The sequence below is a fragment of the Protopterus annectens genome, chromosome 1.part0 (genome assembly GCF_019279795.1).
Source record: "Protopterus annectens isolate FY-2018-M chromosome 1.part0, PAN1.0, whole genome shotgun sequence".
In the NCBI taxonomy this organism is placed as follows: domain Eukaryota; kingdom Metazoa; phylum Chordata; order Ceratodontiformes; family Protopteridae; genus Protopterus; species Protopterus annectens.
In genome coordinates this window covers 1,052,460,755-1,052,486,886 of record NC_056725.1, presented here as the reverse complement: position 1 = coordinate 1,052,486,886, position 26,132 = coordinate 1,052,460,755, and the positions used below count along the sequence as shown (strand labels likewise).

The 26,132-nt window shown below is 38.3% G+C and overlaps 2 protein-coding genes across 3 annotated transcripts in view; one reads left to right on the top strand and one right to left on the bottom strand.

Annotated features, from left to right (window-relative positions):
* GEN1 (GEN1 Holliday junction 5' flap endonuclease) overlaps window positions 1-7,583 on the bottom strand; it is a 911,226-nt gene extending 903,643 nt beyond the window's left edge. For both annotated transcript variants that reach the window (XM_044064875.1, XM_044064884.1), the window contains exon 1: window positions 7,362-7,583. The gene's annotated coding sequence lies outside the window, so the exon portion shown is untranslated. The remainder of the gene's footprint in view (window positions 1-7,361) is intronic.
* A 283-nt stretch (window positions 7,584-7,866) lies between these two features.
* The window catches only part of SMC6 (structural maintenance of chromosomes 6), a 1,850,548-nt gene continuing 1,832,282 nt past the window's right edge, over window positions 7,867-26,132 (top strand). Inside the window, exons 1-2 of the mRNA XM_044068538.1 lie at window positions 7,867-7,998; window positions 21,327-21,491. Coding sequence (XP_043924473.1) covers window positions 7,978-7,998; window positions 21,327-21,491 — 186 coding nt within the window. The 5' untranslated portion in view covers window positions 7,867-7,977. The remainder of the gene's footprint in view (window positions 7,999-21,326; window positions 21,492-26,132) is intronic.

The window sequence follows — 26,132 nt, the reverse complement described above, 5'->3', positions numbered from 1 at the left end:
CTGTATTTTTTTTTTAAAAAAGTGCAGATAAAGGTACTTAAATTCTCTTATACGTCCAGTTGAATACAGCAAGTTCTTAGCTGGCCAAAGCTGAGGTTTTTAAGCAGAAAATATTTCACACTGTACCACTTAAATAGGCAAGGACAGGAAATCAAAGAATGTGGCTACCCCACACCTGTAATTACTAGCAAATAACAAAATTCAGCAAACACTGACTAACTTCCAGTTCAGTTAATATAACTGAAGAGCAGAGTCAAAACTTCCAGTTCAGTTAATATTCCTGCCACAGTTAAAATCAATTTAAATACTGTATTTTTTTTTAAAAAGTGCAGATAAAGGTACTTAAATTCTCTTATACGTCCAGTTGAATACAGCAAGTTCTTAGCTGGCCAAAGCTGAGGTTTTTAAGCAGAAAATATTTCACACTGTACCACTTAAATAGGCAAGGACAGGAAATCAAAGAATGTGGCTACCCCCACACCTGTAATTACTAGCAAATAACAAAATTCAGCAAACACTGACTAACTTCCAGTTCAGTTAATATAACTGAAGAGCAGAGTCAAAACTTCCAGTTCAGTTAATATTCCTGCCACAGTTAAAATCAATTTAAATACTGTATTTTTTTTTAAAAAGTGCAGATAAAGGTACTTAAATTCTCTTATACGTCCAGTTGAATACAGCAAGTTCTTAGCTGGCCAAAGCTGAGGTTTTAAGCAGAAAATATTTCACACTGTACCACTTAAATAGGCAAGGACAGGAAACCAAAGAATGTGGCTACCCCACACCTGTAATTACTAGCAAATAACAAAATTCAGCAAACACTGACTAACTTCCAGTTCAGTTAATATAACTGAAGAGCAGAGTCAAAACTTCCAGTTCAGTTAATATTCCTGCCACAGTTAAAATCAATTTAAATACTGTATTTTTTTAAAAAAGTGCAGATAAAGGTACTTAAATTCTCTTATACGTCCAGTTGAATACAGCAAGTTCTTAGCTGGCCAAAGCTGAGGTTTTAAGCAGAAAATATTTCACACTGAGCAACTTAAATAGGCAAGGACAGGAAATCAAAGAATGTGGCTACCCCCACACCTGTAATTACTAGCAAATAACAAAATTCAGCAAACACTGACTAACTTCCAGTTCAGTTAATATAACTGAAGAGCAGAGTCAAAACTTCCAGTTCAGTTAATATTCCTGCCACAGTTAAAATCAATTTAAATACTGTATTTTTTTAAAAAGTGCAGATAAAGGTACTTAAATTCTCTTATACGTCCAGTTGAATACAGCAAGTTCTTAGCTGGCCAAAGCTGAGGTTTTTAAGCAGAAAATATTTCACACTGTACCACTTAAATAGGCAAGGACAGGAAATCAAAGAATGTGGCTACCCCACACCTGTAATTACTAGCAAATAACAAAATTCAGCAAACACTGACTAACTTCCAGTTCAGTTAATATAACTGAAGAGCAGAGTCAAAACTTCCAGTTCAGTTAATATTCCTGCCACAGTTAAAATCAATTTAAATACTGTATTTTTTTTTAAAAAAGTGCAGATAAAGGTACTTAAATTCTCTTATACGTCCAGTTGAATACAGCAAGTTCTTAGCTGGCCAAAGCTGAGGTTTTGAGCAGAAAATATTTCACACTGTACCACTTAAATAGGCAAGGACAGGAAATCAAAGAATGTGGCTACCCCCACACCTGTAATTACTAGCAAATAACAAAATTCAGCAAACACTGACTAACTTCCAGTTCAGTTAATATAACTGAAGAGCAGAGTCAAAACTTCCAGTTCAGTTAATATTCCTGCCACAGTTAAAATCAATTTAAATACTGTATTTTTTAAAAAAAGTGCAGATAAAGGTACTTAAATTCTCTTATACGTCCAGTTGAATACAGCAAGTTCTTAGCTGGCCAAAGCTGAGGTTTTTAAGCAGAAAATATTTCACACTGTACCACTTAAATAGGCAAGGACAGGAAATCAAAGAATGTGGCTATCCCCACACCTGTAATTACTAGCAAATAACAAAATTCAGCAAACACTGACTAACTTCCAGTTCAGTTAATATAACTGAAGAGCAGAGTCAAAACTTCCAGTTCAGTTAATATTCCTGCCACAGTTAAAATCAATTTAAATACTGTATTTTTTTAAAAAAAGTGCAGATAAAGGTACTTAAATTCTCTTATACGTCCAGTTGAATACAGCAAGTTCTTAGCTGGCCAAAGCTGAGGTTTTTAAGCAGAAAATATTTCACACTGTACCACTTAAATAGGCAAGGACAGGAAATCAAAGAATGTGGCTACCCCACACCTGTAATTACTAGCAAATAACAAAATTCAGCAAACACTGACTAACTTCCAGTTCAGTTAATATAACTGAAGAGCAGAGTCAAAACTTCCAGTTCAGTTAATATTCCTGCCACAGTTAAAATCAATTTAAATACTGTATTTTTTTAAAAAGTGCAGATAAAGGTACTTAAATTCTCTTATACGTCCAGTTGAATACAGCAAGTTCTTAGCTGGCCAAAGCTGAGGTTTTTAAGCAGAAAATATTTCACACTGTACCACTTAAATAGGCAAGGACAGGAAATCAAAGAATGTGGCTACCCCCACACCTGTAATTACTAGCAAATAACAAAATTCAGCAAACACTGACTAACTTCCAGTTCAGTTAATATAACTGAAGAGCAGAGTCAAAACTTCCAGTTCAGTTAATATTCCTGCCACAGTTAAAATCAATTTAAATACTGTATTTTTTTTAAAAAAGTGCAGATAAAGGTACTTAAATTCTCTTATACGTCCAGTTGAATACAGCAAGTTCTTAGTTGGCCAAAGCTGAGGCTTTTAAGCAGAAAATATTTCACACTGTACCACTTAAATAGGCAAGGACAGGAAATCAAAGAATGTGGCTACCCCCACACCTGTAATTACTAGCAAATAACAAAATTCAGCAAACACTGACTAACTTCCAGTTCAGTTAATATAACTGAAGAGCAGAGTCAAAACTTCCAGTTCAGTTAATATTCCTGCCACAGTTAAAATCAATTTAAATACTGTATTTTTTTTAAAAAAAGTGCAGATAAAGGTACTTAAATTCTCTTATACGTCCAGTTGAATACAGCAAGTTCTTAGCTGGCCAAAGCTGAGGTTTTTAAGCAGAAAATATTTCACACTGTACCACTTAAATAGGCAAGGACAGGAAATCAAAGAATGTGGCTACCCCACACCTGTAATTACTAGCAAATAACAAAATTCAGCAAACACTGACTAACTTCCAGTTCAGTTAATATAACTGAAGAGCAGAGTCAAAACTTCCAGTTCAGTTAATATTCCTGCCACAGTTAAAATCAATTTAAATACTGTATTTTTTTTAAAAAAGTGCAGATAAAGGTACTTAAATTCTCTTATACGTCCAGTTGAATACAGCAAGTTCTTAGCTGGCCAAAGCTGAGGTTTTTAAGCAGAAAATATTTCACACTGTACCACTTAAATAGGCAAGGACAGGAAATCAAAGAATGTGGCTACCCCACACCTGTAATTACTAGCAAATAACAAAATTCAGCAAACACTGACTAACTTCCAGTTCAGTTAATATAACTGAAGAGCAGAGTCAAAACTTCCAGTTCAGTTAATATTCCTGCCACAGTTAAAATCAATTTAAATACTGTATTTTTTTAAAAAAGTGCAGATAAAGGTACTTAAATTCTCTTATACGTCCAGTTGAATACAGCAAGTTCTTAGCTGGCCAAAGCTGAGGTTTTTAAGCAGAAAATATTTCACACTGTACCACTTAAATAGGCAAGGACAGGAAATCAAAGAATGTGGCTACCCCACACCTGTAATTACTAGCAAATAACAAAATTCAGCAAACACTGACTAACTTCCAGTTCAGTTAATATAACTGAAGAGCAGAGTCAAAACTTCCAGTTCAGTTAATATTCCTGCCACAGTTAAAATCAATTTAAATACTGTATTTTTTTTAAAAAAAGTGCAGATAAAGGTACTTAAATTCTCTTATACGTCCAGTTGAATACAGCAAGTTCTTAGCTGGCCAAAGCTGAGGTTTTTAAGCAGAAAATATTTCACACTGTACCACTTAAATAGGCAAGGACAGGAAATCAAAGAATGTGGCTACCCCCACACCTGTAATTACTAGCAAATAACAAAATTCAGCAAACACTGACTAACTTCCAGTTCAGTTAATATAACTGAAGAGCAGAGTCAAAACTTCCAGTTCAGTTAATATTCCTGCCACAGTTAAAATCAATTTAAATACTGTATATTTTTTAAAAAAAGTGCAGATAAAGGTACTTAAATTCTCTTATACGTCCAGTTGAATACAGCAAATTCTTAGCTGGCCAAAGCTGAGGTTTTTAAGCAGAAAATATTTCACACTGTACCACTTAAATAGGCAAGGACAGGAAATCAAAGAATGTGGCTACCCCCACACCTGTAATTACTAGCAAATAACAAAATTCAGCAAACATTGACTAACTTCCAGTTCAGTTAATATAACTGAAGAGCAGAGTCAAAACTTCCAGTTCAGTTAATATTCCTGCCACAGTTAAAATCAATTTAAATACTGTATTTTTTTTAAAAAAGTGCAGATAAAGGTACTTAAATTCTCTTATACGTCCAGTTGAATACAGCAAGTTCTTAGCTGGCCAAAGCTGAGGTTTTTAAGCAGAAAATATTTCACACTGTACCACTTAAATAGGCAAGGACAGGAAATCAAAGAATGTGGCTACCCCACACCTGTAATTACTAGCAAATAACAAAATTCAGCAAACACTGACTAACTTCCAGTTCAGTTAATATAACTGAAGAGCAGAGTCAAAACTTCCAGTTCAGTTAATATTCCTGCCACAGTTAAAATCAATTTAAATACTGTATTTTTTTTAAAAAAAGTGCAGATAAAGGTACTTAAATTCTCTTATACGTCCAGTTGAATACAGCAAGTTCTTAGCTGGCCAAAGCTGAGGTTTTTAAGCAGAAAATATTTCACACTGTACCACTTAAATAGGCAAGGACAGGAAATCAAAGAATGTGGCTACCCCCACACCTGTAATTACTAGCAAATAACAAAATTCAGCAAACACTGACTAACTTCCAGTTCAGTTAATATAACTGAAGAGCAGAGTCAAAACTTCCAGTTCAGTTAATATTCCTGCCACAGTTAAAATCAATTTAAATACTGTATTTTTTTTTTTAAAAAAGTGCAGATAAAGGTACTTAAATTCTCTTATACGTCCAGTTGAATACAGCAAGTTCTTAGCTGGCCAAAGCTGAGGTTTTTAAGCAGAAAATATTTCACACTGTACCACTTAAATAGGCAAGGACAGGAAATCAAAGAATGTGGCTACCCCCACACCTGTAATTACTAGCAAATAACAAAATTCAGCAAACACTGACTAACTTCCAGTTCAGTTAATATAACTGAAGAGCAGAGTCAAAACTTCCAGTTCAGTTAATATTACTGCCACAGTTAAAATCAATTTAAATACTGTATTTTTTTTAAAAAAAGTGCAGATAAAGGTACTTAAATTCTCTTATACATCCAGTTGAATACAGCAAGTTCTTAGCTGGCCAAAGCTGAGTTTTTTTATTGAAAATTATTAGAAAGTTAATAGGAATATCTTCAGAAATTATAGCTACTGAGTGGGATAAGATGAAAATGGAGTTTAAAACCTGGTTAGAAACAAGAGAGAGCATGGTTAAGAAATAATGGGAATTACTTAGTGGGGCTGACAATGGATAAAGTATTGCAGAATAAGGAGACTCTCACAGAACAAAAAGAGGCGCAAATGGAAAGTGCTAAAGCAAAAAATAAGGGACTATCTGAATAATATGCCTGAGTTTAGACACATTGCTGTTACACAACTATTTTTTGATAAGTTTAGAGCATAAAAACTTTTACCACAACAACTTACACAGCAAAAATTAGAAAGGGTTGTTGCCAAACTTAGGAAGTCTGGAACAAACAAATAAAAACAATACAATTGGTTACTGTAAAGCGTAGGTTGGAATTGTTTCCTGTCTGGGGATTAGGTCTGGTGGTGCCTGAAAGTGCTGAAGTGTTTTTATTACAGTGCGTTCTGCTGGTCTTGCGGCATTAAGTCTGAAATCTCCAAGAATGATGGTCTTGCGCGGGACTTAATTAGGGAAGGGTCCTTTAATTACTGCCTGTATAAATGTTGCAGATAAAGGGGGTGAAGAATATATACTATACACCGAACAAATATGTAGACTGTGGGCATGCATCCAGTTAGGACTACTTGTCTGGATGTGTTTTTTTTTTTTTTTTGCTTGACTAGGGAAGTGCCACCACCTACCCTAGGGCCTGATCTATTATTAATAATGGTATACTTCATATAAGTTATGAGGGGCAGAAGTCATCTTTTAGTCAGGTTTCTATGAGTGCTATAATGTATGGATCTTCAATGGTGCAAGTGGATATTTAAGCACTGCATCTAGCATCAGCAATTTAACTCTGTATGAAGGGCTTGAGTAACTGCAAAACTTATATTAGTCCAATAAAAAATATACCTCTGTTCAAGATAATAATTAGCACACACTTCACAGAAAAAAAACACAATAAGATACAAGTTTAGAATAATTTGAAACTTGGTGTTGCATTATATATGTGTTCAAGATAGTAACTGGCACACACATCTTAGAAGAAAAAAAATAAGGTGGAAGTTTAGAACAATTTGAAATTTGGTGTTTTATATGTGTAACCTTTATTGATTTGGTGCAACTTTAAGGCTTAGAAATTTTAGAGGCGCAAACCACATTTTTGCATGATTACACTTCCAGTCTGTTAAGTTTTAATACAGCAACAATGGAAAAGGCATCATTCACATTAATTAAAGTGGCAATTATTAGTGTATGCCACACATTCACGAGATTTGAATGATGCCTACTCCACTGCTTAAAAATTCCAAGCCTTAAATCTTCATTGAATCAGTAACACAATCTTATTGGTTTTAACCTTTTTGGAGGTGTGGTTTTACCTTTAAATATCTAATACGATGTCTGTATTTTAGCTTAGTTGTTCTGACGAATCTTAATGTCCGGAAGGAAAGTGCTCACCTAATTTTATATTATCTACATTTTAATTAAAAATGTGGGTGAACACAACTGGATTCTCTGTGTTGTTACCCGTTCTGCTACTGGCTTCACCGCCCAGAATTCATCTGCGTTTTTGGAGTTTGTGACTATTCCGAGAGTTGCTTGCTTTTTGTTACTATTTTGCATGAGTATCATTGATACAGATGCCAGAAGTTCCATTAATCCAGCATAAATATACGTATTTAAAGCCAAACGATTTGAGGATCAATAAAATAGCAAATAAATGCCCGTACCTGGATATGGGTTTTGAAATTACAAAATTCCCGCTGTTATGTTCATCATAGCTTTTCCGGTGAAATTAAAACATAACAATATCTGCCCGTCAAACATTCCACCGTGACGTCATTGTTGGTTGGATAAGCTATAGTTAAATTTAACATCTACAAATCGTTTCAAAGTATAATTATTTTATTGCTCTTTCTGCACTTGCATTACTACACTGTGTTCTGTGCTGCAATCGTTGGGAACAGAAGTTCTGAACCAACGACACGTACCCGGACGCATCCGGCAGGCAGCGTCCCAAGACAAAACTGAAAGCGGTTTTTGCTTGGTTCTTCCTCTAAAAGGTCGTAGTCAAAACAAGGAGTAACGGCAAGTAAATTGGTGAAACTTATCAGGAAAGCTGATTTGTAGAAAACAGTGTGGGAAGTACACTTGAGGTTTTAGCTGTAGCAGGTATGTGATACTGCGCTTGCATTTTCATTATATGTAAATAGTTGTGGTGTGTATTTGGATTTCATTTGATGTTAACAACACCTAAATAGTCGAAGATAGATCCGTAAATGATTTATTTTTAAATTGTGCGTATTTCCTGATGAGTTTATAACAGACTGATGGCTGCGGACTCAAATGGGGATAGGACTTTCCAAGGTAAGCACACTGTGCAGAAGAGTGAGGTGTACAGCTGTCATATATTCTTATCTCTGCAACCTGCTTTCTTTTATTCCAGTTTACGAGAGATTCTGAGCCTGTTTGGACCCTCGGTGGATGTAATGCTAGTACTTGAACCAGAAAACATAAGAGTTATAAGCCGCAACACGTAACATCTATATTTATTTTTATTACCACAGTAATGCACTGATCATAGGTGATCACTAACAAGTGCAGCCTGGATGAAGTGTTCCACAATTAAGATACATCATACAGGCAGCAGTAAACAATATGAAAACGTTACTAAAAAAACTATGAAAATATTGTATGTGGTTACTTACAATATTTCCATTGGCTTGGTTATGCCAGGTGAGACCCCTGTCTTAATTGAAACATTGTTAATAAAATATAAATGATGCTGTGGTGACTACTTACACTTATTGCTAATTGTCTGTCTAGCACAGTTTAAGTTAGAGGGTAAGTTCAGTATTGAGCTTGCTTCCTAACAGGGTTATCTCTATGGCTTCACTAGCTGGTTGTTCTAATGCTACAGGACATCTGCGTATATGTACCAGATAGGGTTATGGATAAATTCCAGTCTAGCTGTCCTTTCTTGCCGGCCATTTTAAGCCGAGCCAGTTTCTCTTTTTGTGCTTGAATTAACCTATTCTATTTGGTTACAGATGGGCCTTACCCATCTCATGGTCAGTAATTGTATATTGCTCCTAATGAGAATACAGTCAACTGTTAGTTAACTGGCACCCATGGGGATTGGCAGATGCCAGATAAATATAGTTTCTGGTTGCTTGAGAGTTAGTATTAAAAATAGACCTGACAAATACTGTACTCTATGCTATACCACACCATACCATAAACGCTGTTTTGATTTGATTTTAATATTGAAATACAGTAATTAAAAGCCTGGCTGGAACAATATTTTAAACTTTATATCACCTCTAGCAAGCGTGGCATGCGGAATGGTTTTCAGTGGCACGCTGAGTGGATTGGAGTTGAATGAACTGAATAGAGAGAGAGAATGAATACATGTATGAAAGTGGAAGCGACTGTGTATTAGAGATCAGAGAGATGTCTGAAAGCTGAAGAGAGTATGTATAAGAGATCGGAGAGAATGTGAGTGAATGCATGTGTGAAAGCTGAACAGAGTGTGTGTGTGTCTGTGAGATTGAGGAGAAAAAATGTGCAATCTGATGCAAACTGAGTGAGTATGGAGCGAGTGTTGACATTTTAACGATTTGACTTGTTTGGTTTGACACTTGTTCTCAGGTTGGGGAGAGAGGGAATTTATTTGTATCTTCCTTTTTAAAACTCAAAAAACTTAAGGTATGTTTCTGCAGGGGGAAACAGAAACTGCAACACATAAAAACTGAATTGTTCATACTGTACTGCATTTCTTCAAAATTTTTATTTTCTGGTTTGAGAGTTCTGGTTGTTTGAGTTCCAGTTAACTTGAGTTTAGTGTAACTGGGATCATACTGTAGATAATTTGAGGGGACTCATGCATGGGATAAAGCATTTAGGAGCTGCCTCTGTCTATAGGGTGTTGTCTTTGCATAAAGCTTCTGTTTCCCATCCATAGATCCAAGTTTATTTTATTTATTTTATTTTACATTTATTGGCCAGGCTAGTCTAGCTGGATATATGTCCATTTTCAGTAGATGCCTGGGGAGAAAAGCTCCACACATTTCAAATAAAGTTCACATCTACAGAAGTACATATTTAGAATGCAAATACATTCACTGTACAGAAAACAGAAATTTTAAGAGGTCACAAATTTTATATATATAAAAATAAAATACAACATATTTGACTGGACTTAGTACAATTACTAATGACGTTACAACTAAATGTTGAGAAAGAATAATAGCTAAAATATAGTATAAATGTAGATAGAATAATAGCTAAAATATAGTATAAATGTAGATAGAATAATAGCTAAAATATAGTATAAATGTAGATAGAATAATAGCTAAAATATAGTATAAATGTAGATAGAATAATAGCTAAAAAAATATAGTATAAATGTAGATAAGAAAGGAAGATAAAAGGAAAGTGAAATGGAGAAGCAGTTTAGTAGTACATTTAGTAGTAATATGTGTCACTTTTTTGAGAATACAGTAATAAGTAAGACTATAATGGAGAGGAAGAAAGTAGCTAAGATGAAATTATTTCAGAGATGAGAAGTTAAGGCTGAATCAAGTAATAAGAGTAAGTTGGTCAGTCAGGTTTAGTACAGGGGCACATCCAATGTGTTTTCTGGAAGAGCTTAAGTTTATTTTTAAACAGTAATAGAGGGAAGTGTGGAAAGTTCAGAGGGAAGCAGGTTCCAGGTTTTCCAACAGTATTGGAGAAGAGAGAGTCTCCAGCTCTATTGTTTAATTTATTGATATATACAAGAAGTTTTTTGTGAAGATCTTGGGGACTTCAGGTTATAATAGGGGTGAATAAGGTTGGATAGGATGGGTGTTTTGGCAGGTTGATAAAGTATTTTATGGGCGGTGGCCAGTTGATTAAATTTCAGCTGCTGTTGTAATTCAAGCCACCCTAGATGCTTTAGATTAATACAGTGGTGTGTTCTGAATGGGTTACCTGTGGCAAACCTGGCTATGCTATAGGAGATTTCTAGTTTCTTAAGGTTATTTTTTGACAGATTGGTAAATGTGGGTGAGGCATAAAGAAGGGTAGAGATTAGATTGGTGTGGGCAATAGTTATTCTAGTTGCAGGAGTGAAAAAGGGTTTGATCCTATAAAGAAAGCCTATTTTTTAGTAGTAGTTTTCAAAATGTTGTTGATATGGGCGTCAAAGTTAAGGTTGTTGTCTATGGTGATACCTAGCAGTTTGGTAGTAAGATCTTGGGATATGAGTGTACCATTATTGGATGTTACACTGAAGTCTATTGGAGGAGATTTACTGGTAGGTGTAAAAAGAGAAGTTTAGTTTTTTAGGGTTTAATCGGAGACAGCGTTTTGTAAACCATAGTTCTACAGAGTTAAATATGTCTTGAGAAAGGGAGTGAAGTTCTGATACAGATGTGGCTAAGCTTATAAGTGTGGAGTCATCAGCGTATTGTATACATGTAGCTTGGGGAACTACTTAGTGAAGGTCATTGATGAATATAGAAAACAGGAGAGGGCCCAGAATATTAACAGGTAGATGGGTAGAAAGAATGGTGTTCCAGAGCACAGCTTGATGTCTGTTTAAGTAGGAATGGAACCATTTTACAGCTAGTGGGTCAAGAGACAGAGATTTGAGAATGTTTGAGTATAGTGTGGTTTACCATGTTGAAAGCCTTGGACATGTCAATGAAAAGTGTAGAGGAAAGCATGTTAAGGTTACGGTTTTTGTTGATGGTATCAATAAAGGAAAGGAGGGCAGTAGTTGTGCTATGGGAAGGTCTGAACCCATGTTGGGAGTTGGAAAGCAGGTTATTATGGAGAAGGTGGTCTAGCAATTGCCTGTGGATACATCTTTCCATGATCTTAGATAAAGGAGAAAGTAGGGATATGGGATGATAGTTGGAGAGTTCAGTGGAGTCTCTGTCCATACTCAAGTTATGCTTGAGTATGGACAGGGATGAACTTTGATTTATGTGGATGGCCAGTCTATTACAGAGCTGTGATATACTTTGCAAGATATACATGCCCATCCAAACCATTCTGTTGATGTTGCAGAAGAGGTTTACCTCCCTTGACTGAGTATTTCTGATAACATTTGACTTGCTGATGTGCAGTAAATCCATTAGCATTAGGTCAGAGAATTCCTTGTATGTTAGACACAGGTCAACTTTTAGCAGCCTGTACAATATTGAGTATAGTGACAGAGCTTTCATTTGGTCCATGTAGGACAATGCGGTTTAGGCTTTGCGTCCTTTGGTATCTTTGTGGGAGGCTTCAAGTCGTTGCATGTGTCTGGACAGATACATGCCAAAGGAGGCATTATATTCAATGACTGGCTTATTGAGCGTTGAGTAAAGGGGTAATGACCTCCCTAGATCTCGACACAATCCCTTTGTTTTATAAGCTGTGCAATATAGAAGGGCCGACTTACAAAAATGGGCACATGTTGGTCAAAAGTTATGTCACTGTCCACATAAGTTTCTAAGTTTCAAACAATTGAGCCAACTTGTAGAGGCATATTGTTATTGTTAATATGGTAGTTCCCTAGGATAGATTGACTTCCCAAAGGATACAGTAATGCTTTTTTTGGCATTTAGTTTTAGTCCATGATTTTGGCACCAGTTATTTATTTGGGACAAACCTTCCTGCAGGATGGCCAATTCATTTGGGAATTCAGTGACTGCTCCTAGCTAGCAGTCATTGGCAAACTGCCAGAGCCCTTTGGTATTGGGTTTTGCTTCAGAAAGGTAGATAAAAAACAGGATAGGTCCCAGCACAGAATCCTGGGGGACTGCACTGGTGAATGGTCTGTTTGTGGAGGTAACTTCCCCTGTTTTGATTTCCTGCATCTTATCTGTGAACCAGTTGGCAATCCAGTGGATGACATTCCCCTGTTTTGATTTCCTGCATCTTATCTGTGAACCAGTTGGCAATCCAGTGGATGACATAGGTGTTTGTTCACAGTTTATTTAGCTTTTCTACTTTCCCTGAGCTTGGAATTGTCTCGGATGTTGTGGCTAAGTTGAGTTATTCAGTGTGTACTATTTTGACTGTGTCCATTGATTTGGTGATTACTTCAAAAAAAATCCAACAAGTTGAGTAAGCATGACCTGTTCTTGATGAATCCATACTGAGATGGGTCCAGTGGTTGAAGGTTCACTGTGTCTTCATTGATTAGTTCCATGGTAAGTCTTTCCATGGCTTTGCATATGAGGCTAGTCAGACTTATGGGTCTGTATTTGCATGGGCCTGTGGAAGATCCTTCCTTATGCAGGGAGAATGACTGTAGCTGTTCTCCATTTGCTTGGTATAAAATCTTACTTATGAAATGACCTTCAAATACCTAGGGATTTGGCTGCATCAATCACTTAAATTTCTACTTCCACATACACAAGATCAGAACAAAAACTAACTTTGTCCTCTTCTGGCCCAAAAAAAAAAAAAAAAAAAATTCTTGTTCATTGAACCAGCGCAGTCTTCGGTAAGGGAGTCATACTGTTCAAGCTGGAATATGGATTCCTTTGGATTCCTTGTTATTGTTTTTATCTTTAAGGAAAACGCCACCATCCTTCAGACAATATTAAATTCTGACGCTTCATTACTAATTCTCCCTGCCCCATGAACACCACTGTCTCGCCCTGAAAAAGGCCAAATGGCTCCCCATAAAACAAAGAGCCATCCTTTTGTTAGGAGCTTCACTGTACAAACTACTTAATCTTCAAGCGTTTGCCCAACCCCCACCCCTTGTAGCCAAACTCCATGAAAAGGTTTTCTTGTACAGCCTGTGGCAGTACTCACAATTCACACCATCGCTCATTGCCCCAAGGGCCAAACTTCACGTCATTTCCTATGTTGCCGCCTCAGTGGCACCTACTGTTTGGCAGTCTGTCTCCGACAGTGTATACCAAATCCACGTGTACTCCAAATACAGGAAAAAAAAAAAAAAGCCCAGTGCACTTGCTTCTTCACTAGGCATGTCACCTAACCAACTATCACTACCTCCTTTTCTACTGTCACTACCTTATTTCTTCTTCTGTCTCTTATTAGAACTACTAAAGCTCTACTAATCCTAGAAGTATTTGTAAATATTGTATAATACACTTTAAGAACACTTTAACGTGGTATGACTTTGTATATGTAATGTTATTCTTTGCACGTTTTTCGAATTCTTCAGTTATATTATGTAAAATGTCTGTGTTTTCACCTGAACTTTTTCTGAAATTGATCAGCTTTGAGCACAGTACCCCAGTAAACAATCAGTTCAGTGGCCTGGCCTGTTTAACAGTTGAATGGTGATGGAAGTGTTTTGCATGTAGTTGATAAACAGTGAAAGCTTGTGTTTTTTTTTTTTTTCCCCCTGAAAACAAACCTTTTTTTGCATGGAGTTAATAAACAGTGAAAGCTTGTGTTTTTTCCCCCTGAAAACAAGTATTTGATGTTGTTACTTAGAGTAATTTCCAAATTTCTACCAACTGCATTGGCATTGTATTATAAAGGTGTCACAAATTATTGATTCTGGTGAGTGAGAATTACTCCTTCGGGTCTGTAGGCGCCATGGCGGCCTTTTTATGCAGATATTACCCACCCAAAGTGTTTGTAAGATTGTAATTATAACACTTTCCAAATTTAACAAGTTTAGTGTCCAATCTGTTTTATAGAGCTGGATTTGCTTTTTTAAGATTGTATATGACTTCTACCTGTCTATCTATCTACATATATAGTATACACATGCACTTATACATATTTTTAATATTTGAGATGTAAGTAAAATAATTCCTCTGTCTGTTTCAAGCTTCCTGTAGCGTATGTAATTGTTGCTGGAGGAAGTACTTTCCATCAAAAATATATAAGTAATGTAGTTAATGTCCACACAGACGCATGCATGCACGCATCCAAAATTCATTTATGGACATACAGACAAATGTACAAGTAAATACTGAAGCACACACACACAGAAATTACAAACAACGTTCATCCTTGGATCCAGCCGTGATGTCTGTATTTTCTTCTTTTTTGTTATAGTAAACAAGGTACTGCAGTTCTCTCTCCTCTCCCACTCCTGTTACTTTCTATGATTTTGATCATATTGCTGGTAAATCACTAAGAATTAAAGGCAGTCAGTAATTGAAGGATCTGAATGTTTTGCACCTTTGTGCTAATGGCCTGCCTGTTGCAGTCAGCACTCTCTTTCTTGTCTCCAAGTCTCTCTCACTTCACTCATTCTCTCTCACATGCATTCACTCATGCAAGCATGCACGGGCACTTGCACTTTTCTTTTTCTTTTTTTTTTTTTAATCTAAACTTTACAATTGCTAAATACAAAAGAGCTGTTTTGCAAGCACAAACAGTTGTGACCATTGTTTTGTTACTGTCTGAACCTTATGGCACCTTAATATGCTGCCATGAAGCCTCTGACTTGTTTTTGAGTGGGCATTATCTGTACATTAACACCCTGCTGCCACAGGTCACCCATTCTCGTATCAGTAATCACTTGACAGTGAGCATGTTATTGTATGAAGTTCATCATATTGATCACTGCTGCAGCAGCCTTAGCTATATGGGCTATAGCTTAACAAGGATGTAAGAGCTGGCCAGCTTCCAAAGCTTCAGGGCACCTTCCAAAAGCTCAAACCATTAGGTTCATAGGTTCATAGTAGGCTATCTGCTCTGGGTCAATTATAAGCCTAGCCCGATTTCTATATGGCTTACGCCACCCCTTGATTTGAGTATACTGTGCCCTTTTTAAGGTTTAGTTTACTGTGCCTCTGTCTAATAGTGACACGGGAGTAATCCCTGGGACAAACCTACGATCCCCCATCCACCTATGAGATTCTTCTTGAAGAGATTCAGTGAGGTGATCTGCCTCACATGAACTGGAATTCTATTCCAGAGTGAAGGGAGCCTCTGGGTTGTGAACCTGTCCCTCCAGCAAGTTCTATTTATTTCTGTGCTGAGGTTCAATTCCCTCGAGCGTGTGGCTCTAAGGGATTTAGATTGACTGACTGAGGTGGAGCATGTCCATTAATTCTGGATTTGACATAGCTTTGTATGTCAGGCATAGATCGCCTCTAAGTAGGCGGTATGCAACTGAGTAGAGCTGGAGTTTTTTTAACCGAGCAGCATATGGCATCTGTTTGAGACCCTTGATCCTCTTGGTGAGATACTTTTGGGGTCTCTCTAATTGCTGCAGGTGTCGGGTAAGGTACATCCCAAAAGGGGCATTGTATTCTATGATGGGCCTGATGAGGGATGAATAAAGGGGCTCAATTACCTCTCTTGATCTAGATGTGAAACCCTTCGTGATGAGGTGGGCTATGTAGAAGGTCTTTCTAACCACTTTGGCAATGTGGTTTTCAAAGGAGAGATTGCTATCAACTTGGGTCCCCAGGTCCCTAATAACTTTCTCTGTACTTAATGGGTTTCCGCCTATGTGGTAATTTGTGGGCACATTGTTTTTGCCAAAGGGTATGACTATACATTTTTTGGCATTTAGCTTTAAACCATGGCGCTGGCACCAGTTATCTGTCTCTGTGAGACCTTTTTGAAGGATGTTTGTGTCAGCTGGAGAGTCTATTATGGCGCCCAGTTTGCAGTCGTCTGCAAACTTGGTGAGCCATAGTCCTTCCACGTTTGCCTGTACCTCAGAAAAGTATATACTGAACAAGAGTGGTCCCAGGACAGAGCCCTGTGGGACACCACTTGTGACCGGTTTCGAGTCTGACATGGCTCCAGCAACTCTCACTCTGTGGGTTCTGTCTTTGAGCCAGTTTGCGACCCATCTTGTGACATAGGAATTTATATTTAAGCTGGATAGCTTATCTATGATGCCCGAGTGTGGTATTGTGTCAAATGCCTTTGCAAGGTCCAGATAGGCTGTGTGGACTACCTTTCCTTCATCTATGGCTTTGGTGACTGGTGACTGTTTCGAAGAAGTCAACCAGGTTCAAAAGGCAGGATCTGCCCTTGACAAAGCCGAACTGGGTAGGATCTAGTGTCTGTAGGTCCCCAATGTCTTTGTTTATGAGCTCCATGATGATCCTCTCCATAGCCTTGCAGACTAAGCTAGTCAGGCTTATGGGGCGATAGTTTCCAGGGTCCGTAGAGGCTCCACCTTTGTGGAGTGGGACCACTGTTGCTGTACGCCATTCTGTGGGCACACATCCTGTAGTGAGGCTGAGATTGTATAGCTGTTTTATTTGAGGGATTAGTTCCTCTTGGAGTTCATGTAGGACGCAACCTGGGACGCCATCTGGTCCCATGGAAGCAGTGTTTTTTTGCTTTGGAGAGGGCAACCTTCACCTGAGCATCAGAGATGTTTGGGAGGCAGCCCTCTGCCGGGATAGATACTTGCTCTTTTTGGGGGGGGGGGTTTGCACTGAACCTGTCTGCCAGGATATTGGCGAAGTCTGTGGGTTCAGTGTATTTTTTGTCGTTTAGAATCAACTCCTAACAAGTCTGGGAGTTGCATCCCAGGTTCCTAACATAACTGAAAAAAGCCTTATGATTGTCTTCGGTGTCCTGTGCAATTTTTCTCTCGAAGCTGGCCTTGGACGATTTTGAGAGATTGTAATTTTTTGCTAGTACTGATCAGAGATGCCTTCCCTATTAGGGATTTTGCTCTATCATGTAGTAGCTTCCTCCTCCTGTTGTACAGTTTATTTATGGCAGGGGTCCACCAGACTGGACGCCTGCCTTTGGATGATTGGGTCTTGGTTTTGTTTGGGATAGCATGATCCATGCATTCCTGGAGATGTCCGTAGAATGCATTTATATAGGATTCTGCAGTTTGGGCCGTAGTTTCCATTGGCCCTGGGGCCTTGAAGGATTCCACTTCGGTTTTGAGAAGTGAGAAGTTCGCTTTTGAGAAGTTTTTCACTGTGGTTTTCTGGGCTGGGGTGGGGTCGGGATGTGGACATCCAGTGAAATTAATTTATGGTCTGATCTTACCAATGAGGGATATACTTCTGGTGTGGAGCATAGAGTCCCCATGTTGGCAATGATCAGGTCTAGTATGTTGTCCCCTCTTGTGGGAGTGGTGACTAGTTGTTCCATAACATTTGAGTTTATAATTTCCAGGAACCTTTGGGCTAAGGTGCTGGGGCTTGAGTAGTGCTCCCAGTCAATGTTTGGGTAGTTGAAGTCACCCAATATAATGGTGTTCGGAGAGATCTTCATGTTTTCCAATGTTTTCAGGAAAGCCGAGTGGGATTCCTGACTTTGAGAGGGTGGTCTGTAGGATGCTATAAACTGAAAAACAGTCTTGCCCACTGTTAGTTGCACACGTGCAATGCCACTAACCTGGAGGTGTGGATATCCTTGATAAATATGGAAACTCCCCCTCCTTTTGTGGTTCGGTTCGGGTTTTGAGGCCGAAAAGCATGATATGAGGTATAGCCTGGTAGTGCTGGGGTGCTCTCTGGAGCCTTGAACCAGGTTTCTGTCACTGCACAGATATCGATGTTCTCCATACTGAGGAGAGCTTCGAGTGCGTGCATCTTGAGGTTAAGACTTCTGGCGTTAAGCAGCATTACCCTTAGTTTCTTGTTCCTTGTGCTGTCTATGGGGGTGGGTTTGACTTTTGAGCCTTGCCTAAAAAAGGCACTATGGGGGTGGCAAGAGCCTTTGCCAATATCCGAAAGCCCAGTGGTGACAGGTGCAAGCCGTCCCTAGCGAAGCAACGTGGCTTGTCGAGCATGTCATCCCAGGCTGACAGACACTGGATCCCCTTTGAATGACACCAAAATTTTAGCCAATTGTTAAAATCGATCATTTTGTCTTTGTACTGTGGCATCCATTCTAGGTGAGGGTAAGATGCTGCTCAAGGTCAGGGTCATACCAGCCTGGGCTACATGATCAGAGAGCTCCTCTATGTCTCTTTTCATGTAGTCCAGGGAGGTACGTCTCAGGTCATTCACACCAGCATGTACAATGACGGAGTCATATTTGTATTTGCTTTGGAGTGACCTGAGTGCTTGCGTTATGTGGCGGATCCTAGCACCCGACAGGCAGCTCACCGTGATCTTCTCTTTATTCAGCCTGGTGAGCGGGGACGTCAGTGTGTCTGACAATAGAGTCACCTATTACAAGAGTATCAGGTGTGTTATTCAGCCTTAAGGGCTGTGGCTGCTTGGGACACTGACTTTGTGGGCTATGTGTTGTGCGTGTTTTGTTTTGTGGTAGCGTTTGCTTGGATGTCTGCTTTGGAGGTCTCTGTTGCTTAGGTAGATTTTAATTTAGAGCCTCCGAGTATGTTTTTGTGTATTTGTGTGTTTGGTTCGCTGATGTGGTGGGACTATGTGATACTGGAATTGTGTTTTGTGAGGTTACCTTCTCCTCCTGACTGGTTACACCAGTTTTGAGATGAGAGTGCTCAGCCTCCAGTTTGGCTAAATAGTTGCATCTCTCACATATATTTGAACCTGTTTGGAGGAGGAGAGGGTTGTCCGTGTACATGAGACAGTTGTAACATTGCCTCAAAATTTCCAGATTCACCAGCTGTACTGGAGAGGAAACCATTGACTGACCTTTGGACATGCTAGAGTAATATAGGGAAACTGAATTTAAGACGGACCAATAGAGGACAGGGTAATCGTAGAGAGTATAAGAGTAAGTAGTGCTTATGGTTTAATAGTGCTAACTTGTAGGATTACTTAATTGGACCAGTGAAGGGCCTTAGAATGAGAATATGGTGTTTAAATTGAGAGAGAGCAGTTCTAAGGGAAAAAGTGAAGAGCAGACTTTGTGGAGCCAGGAATAGTTTAAACCCAATTAGGCGGCGCTGCCCGCTGTTGCGCTATGCACAAAAACGTGCAAAAGAGGGTTTTAAGAGAGGAAGATGAAGGAGTTGGGAATTGACCCAAAATGGCCAATAAAATTACAGTTTCAAGTCAGTAACCACTCCCACAGGGGCAGGCAGGCAGGCAGGCTGCTCAATGTTTTTCACTGCCACTGATCAACAGAGAGACTTCCCTTTAGCCCAAGCAAAAAATGGCCTCCAAGAAACTTACAAACAGTTCAAGAACAGCAAGCCTGCAACTGAACTTTTTTAAATCTCAGAAAAGTGGGAAAAAAGCAAGTTTTTTTTTTTTTTTGTTTTTTTCAGAGATAGCAGAGGTCAGTTCGAGCCGAACTGCCTAAAAACACAGGTTGGAGCTCCAAACCATTCAGAGCTTTCCTGTTATTGAAGAGAGTGCTCCACTGTGGGCTTTTGAAGCTTGACCATCAGCTAGTGATCTTTTTTTTTTTTTTTTTTTTTTTTTTTTTAAGTTATCTTTGGGTAAAAAATTTCCACATTAAAAAAAAAATGTTTTATTGTACTTTCCTGCCTAGGAAGGTTATTTTTTTAAGACAGGAGTTTGTGTTTTAATAGACTGTTATGAGACTTGACTGTACTTTTAAACAGGAGTGCACCTTTTTCCTGTCAGTTTAAAAGTTGTTTAAAGTAATTGAAAATCATATTTTTTCCTGTGGCGAAATTGTTTATTTTACTTTTGAGGGCTGGCAAAGTATATTACAGTGCTTTTTGTGTTTGTTTGTGGGGGATAAGTGACTTAATTTTAAACTTTTACAAGTTTATTCTGCTTGCTGTCCCTGGGAAAGAGGCAGCATTACCGGCTTGACCATGGAACAAACTACTGGTCCCAAGGTCGGTCCTTCTTCCAACTGCAAAAAGAAAAAGTTAAGTAAACAACCTTTGCCACCACAGCAGGCTAGCAGTTTGCTTCAGCCACACGTGGGTGACTCTGCCAAAGCTGGGCTGGTTCCTCAGACCATGCCTGTTTTACCTCACATCCCCCGTGGTGTAGCATCTAGAGCCACTTTGAACCAGGGATTAGCCACATCATCTGCCGGTGTTGGGGTCCTCGCAGTGGGCAAGGGAGAATCAGTCTTGTCAGACCTGGGAGATGGAACAGAGAAGACTTCCCTGTTGAGTCAGGATATTGTACCCATCCCTGGGGAAGCTGCTGCCACCATTAACACTGCTGGCACCATCTTTCCAGTCAAACCACCTCAAGGCTAGAAGTCGCTGAAGAGAAATGCCTTTGCTTTACTTTTCCTTGGGCAAGAATGTTCCTGTATGCTTTTCCGCCCTTTCCAGTTGTATCCTGGTTACTTTTGAAGATTCATAACTAATCCCCAGATATCATTGTCATGACTCCCTGCTGACCCAGGCAAGAGAGGTTCTCCCTTCTTTTGGAAATGGCCTTTTGCTTGGGTGGTGAGTCCCTGTTAACAGGGCATATTGCCCTTTTCAGAGGTAGTCTGAATGCTCCTGCGTACTATACAGAGAAATATGTGATACCTGTTTTTTTTTTTTACTGCTGAGAATGTCAATTTTTATTACTGTTTTGGCTAGCTGCAGATGAAAATGACATCTGTATGTACTTGCATAATAAAGTTGGTATTTGAGAGCATAATCCTGTAAAGACTTTCATATTAATTGTGGAATTCTCAGAAGCACATTGTCATTAAAATGTGAACAGTGCTGTTTGTACAGTTGATAGACGGTGTTTAGTAGGTTACAGTAACAGTAGTATTACTTGTGGTATGTAGAACAGGTTTGGCAATTTTACATATCCAAAATATACAATCACATTGTTTAGGCTACTGGCAGATTGAAGATCAAATGCTGACCTTAAATTATTAGTCATATTTATTTGTCACTGACATTTCTGCTTTTCTCTTTTCCTCAGGAGATTTTCAAATGCGTAATGGGCAAAAGAAAGGATGGATGCTTTTCAGGAGAAACGCCCAACAAAAAACAGAGGCATGACCTTGAAGAAGAGTCTGACGATGAAACCACAGATGCAGGAGGAGTTAATCATTTCCATTCTAAGAATGGCCTTTCCTATGTTTCAGTAGGTGTTTACAGTATATCTATTTTATATTTTTGTTCTTAAAGTTCCTTCTCTGAAGGTATGCTTGCTTGTCCCAAAGGTAGAAAAGAAGGCAAAAAGCAATGTGGACTTTGGGTGGTTCTAGTAGCTGCTTGTACATTGTTGAGACCCTGTCCCAAACTTTCTAGCTATCTGAGACAGCTGCAGCACTAACGTCACAGTTAAACATACTTTGTTATAAAACGGGTAATCAGAGTAATTTTAAAAAAAGTCAAATCTGTTTCTTTTAATTTTTCATAGGTTCATAAGTTCATAGATAAGTACTAAGCTAAATTCCCTTTCGAGCCATTTTAAGCTTAGCCAATTACCCCTTGTGAGACTCAAACCCTGCACCTTGTGGTTGTAAGGCAAACACCTTCGCCATTAGGCCACCCTCCCACCCTGTTGGTACTTTGCTAACTTTTGGGCATGTTTTACAGATTTTTTTGCATTTATTTTCATTTTCTAATGCAAAAACTAAAACAAGAGGAATCAAAGCATGCAGGCTGTCCATGTAGCAAGAACAAGTTTAAGAGACAAACACAGGGAGGCTATAGGGAAAATATATAACATACGTGGAGCATAACGTATCTGTTCAAGTGTAGGGTACAGTTCAGTTATAGAGAAGTTTTACATTTGTATGTTTGAGAAAACAGTCTACTCTGCAGGGCATACAAAAGCAGTCCATTAAAAGTTTTAGGAACAAAATCTGTAACCAGACAAGTTAGCAATTGCCTTTATAGTACTTCCATTGTAAAATGGAGGAGAAAATAGTTACTGCAGTGAAGAAGAATCCAATCCATAACCATCTGGTCATGCTGTATATGGAAGCTGTGTATGTTACTATCCATCTGTCTATCTTTCTAATTATTTATTTATGCTTGTAATCTTAATGGTAGATTCAAGGTAGTGTGCTTTAAAACGTGGATCTGGTACACTTTCATACCTTTTATCTGCACGTTTAGCTTTTAATCGCAGGTTTAGCTTCATCCATGGAACATCATTCAAGCTATTAAAATTCCTATAAGCCCAACACATTTACTCTTCTTACTAAAAGCCGAATAAAGAATTACCATATTACATAAGCAGAACAAAAGATGCAGCCCTAAAATATCATAGAACCACCTACATACACTTGGGAAAAAAATCGTCATGTTCAAAGCATAGATCAGTACTGCAGGACTCTAAGCTGTATGAGTCCTACCCCCAGTGACCATCCAGCTTACAAAACTAAGACACCTTCCACTCGCTCCAGTGAAGTTCCATGTAAAGACATTTGGACAGTCAAAAACTTCAGAGCTTTTTTGCTGTCAGAGAGCTTCCCTTTGCCAGGCCCTGTGGAACTGTCAGATAGCTAGTGATCCTTCAAAGCTGGGCAGATAGGTCCCCTGCTGAGGAAAACCTCAAACTGATTTTATTTTTTTGAGGATTGTTTTTTTTTTTCTTTAACAGTTTAGCTAGGAATTTTTTTTCTTTCTTTTTGGACTTTCATTGCATTTCTGTGGGAGTGTATGTATAAATACTTGTGTATTACTTATTTTACATTTGTTAACCAGGGAAGTCTGGCTGGAAACAAAGGCCCATTTTCAATGGGGACCCGAGAGAAAAGCTCCAATACATGCAGTACAAACAAAATCTCTTAAGTTATACAATATCAACAGTGTCGGGCAGATTACAATTGAAATAAAGTTTACAATGTCAAAATAGATAAGGTAGTAACTGTGTAGAGGAGTAATAAGGCTTCCTATGCTAATTATATTCTATACAGATTGTTAATTATGCAGCAGGATAGATGCCATAACACAAAGTACTGAGTTATTTATAAAGGGTAGAGAGCAAAATGTTGGTTTAATTATGAAATATAAATGAAATGAGTGGTAAAAGAGTCAAAAAGGCATAGCTGGAAGGTGGGGTGGGTGAAGACTTGGGTGATAATTGGTAACAGAGTAGAGGAAATCAGAGGTGTAGTAGAAGAAGAGGAAGAAGCAAAGATGTTATACTTATCCTTGATATGTACAGCTACAGATTCAGGATGTTGAGATGTTTTCTTAAATGTGTTGCAAATACCTGTTGGTTTTCAAGAAGTTTTAGAGCATGTGGGAGGGCATTCCAGAGGGTGGCTACAGAGTTTGAGTATAAGGAGGCTGCCAGTGCATTTTGGGATGTAGTGATGGGGATGAATAGTTGTGTTTAGAACTAAGAGCTTTGTTAGGGTGTTGGCACTGAAGCATGCCTTTTAGTGCTAGATACTTATCAGGGTGGCATATTATTAGAGTATGAGCTAGTAGAAGTTGACGCTACTGGAGGCGATGTGGGAGTTTGGTCCAAGTTAGTTAAAGAGCAAAACAGTAATGAGTTATAATGGGGCAATTTGAAGCAAAATGATTTTTTTTTTATTTTATCTTTGTTCAGCTTTGTTTATGTGGACTTTTGTAGGTTAGTAAAGAGTAGGGGTGCCTGTAGTAGGGTATAGACGATAGGCTTTAGCTGTGGTGTTTCTCTAGTTCTGCTTGTTAGGGTTTTGCTCGATACAAGAGGTTGAGCTGTTTTGTGTTTTTAATAACAGTTTGGAAGTGTAGGTCAAATTTCAAACTGTCGTCAGTTGTGACTCTTAAGAATTTAGTGTTAGGGACCTGTTCAGTCAGGGTGTTGTTAATGAAGTAATTTCTGCCAAGAGTCTTGTTTTGGGAGAATGTTTGTTTGTTTTAGGGTGAAAAGTAGTGATTTCGTTTTTTTTTTTTTTTTTTTGAGGGTTAAGTAGGAGTTGAGTTGCCTGTCTAGCCATGGCTAGATTCTATGGATGTAAATGTTTCTTGAGTAAGTTCATGAAGTTGTTGTAGGTTAAAGGCTGTGCAGATAAGTGTGGAGTCATCTTCATATTGTACAAGAGTGACATACTTGGAAGAAGTGAGTAGATCATTTATAAATATGTGAGGGGTGTAAGTATGGAACCTTGTGGCACTCTAATGGGTAGAAGTGATGAGAATTCTTGCTACCATCTGACTGACTGGAATGTCTGTTATAGGTAGCTGTTAAACCAGGAGAGGGAGGGGGAGAGACCCAAGGAGGAGAGTTTTAATAATAGTTTATGGTGAGAGATGGTGATAAATGCTTTAGACAGATCTAGTAATAAGGATGATACTAGGTTTCTAGTATTTTTATTTAACATTTGTTAACTGGGAGGGTCAGACTGGACACGGGTCCATTTTCAGCGGAGGCGCGGGGAGAAAAGCTCCATGTTACATTATTAGCATTTATACATTTCTAAGTGTTCTTAATGGCATATTTAGGTGTTACTATATATCAAAGTAGTACAAAAATGAAGTTACACAGCATGTAATGCATCTAGTAAAACAATTAGTAGATGACTAAAATGATTTTTTGTCATATACATTCTCGTATACATTTATGCATTCACATTTGTGTGAATATATATATATATATATATATATATATATATATATATATATATATATATATATATATGTATATATATATACTCACACCCACACATCAAAAAGTATAGGTATTGAGGTAAGACTAAGATGAGGAGATCTAATAAGGTATATACCTTTCTCGGATAGAGATTGTATCTGTTATCAGGTAAGATTTAGTAGTATACAAGTGTTGGTATGTTTTTGATGGTATTTGGTGTAATGGTGTATTTCTGTTTTTATTAATGGTATCAGTAAAGTAGGACAGTAGCAGCGCAGTGGTTGGAACGAAAACCATGTGTGGGTAGAAGATTGTTTGTGGTAAGGTATTGAAGTAATTGAGAATCAGGGCTGGCCTTTGGTCAACTGGTGCCCTAGGCAAAAGGGCTTTACAGCACCCCCACCAACACCAGCTAATGCCCCCATACTGGTCTGACTAGACCATCCCATCCAGATTACTGGAAAAGTGCCCCTGCTAGAACGGCGCCCTAGGCGGCTGCCTAGTTGACCTATGCCTCAAGGATACATTTTTTGCATATTTTAGATAATGCTGACAAGGTGGTAGTTGGACTGAAATTGGAATAGTCATCAGTGGGATTGGAAGTTCCTTTATGTTATGAAACAAACTATAATAATGCTTCATAGCTTACTGAAGGAGGTGGTAAACAGTGGTAACTTTTGTTACTGCTTTTGTATGACTGTACATTGTCCCAGTGAAAATTGGTTTGAGACATTTAAAAAAATGGGGCACTGACTGATTTACTGGGGATGTCTGACGTTTTATGATAAATAGGGTACCTGGGAGCAGATTAAGTATCAGTTTAATTTACATCTTCACAGCTGGAGTATGAAGGTTTGCTTGCTGCAATGAGATTTATTAGTTTGTTGAAGCTATTGTAAAATGCCTGTCCTCTCTTAACATTGTGTCTATTATTGGAGAGAGAGAGAGAGAATGGTAGCCCACTGATAAAAGAAATAAGTAAAGCTTCTTCTTTTTTGCCAGCCTTCTATTATTTGACTGTACATAATCCTTGAGTGCCTCACTCTCTTCCGAGTTAAAATCCGATGAGAAATTCCTGTCTCTGCCCCCTTTAAATTCTTTTCCAGATTCAACTTCTTGAATTTCTTCTGGAAAAGAAAAATTCCTTTTTTTCTGGTAACCAAATAATTAAGAAGGGTGAATAGCCTG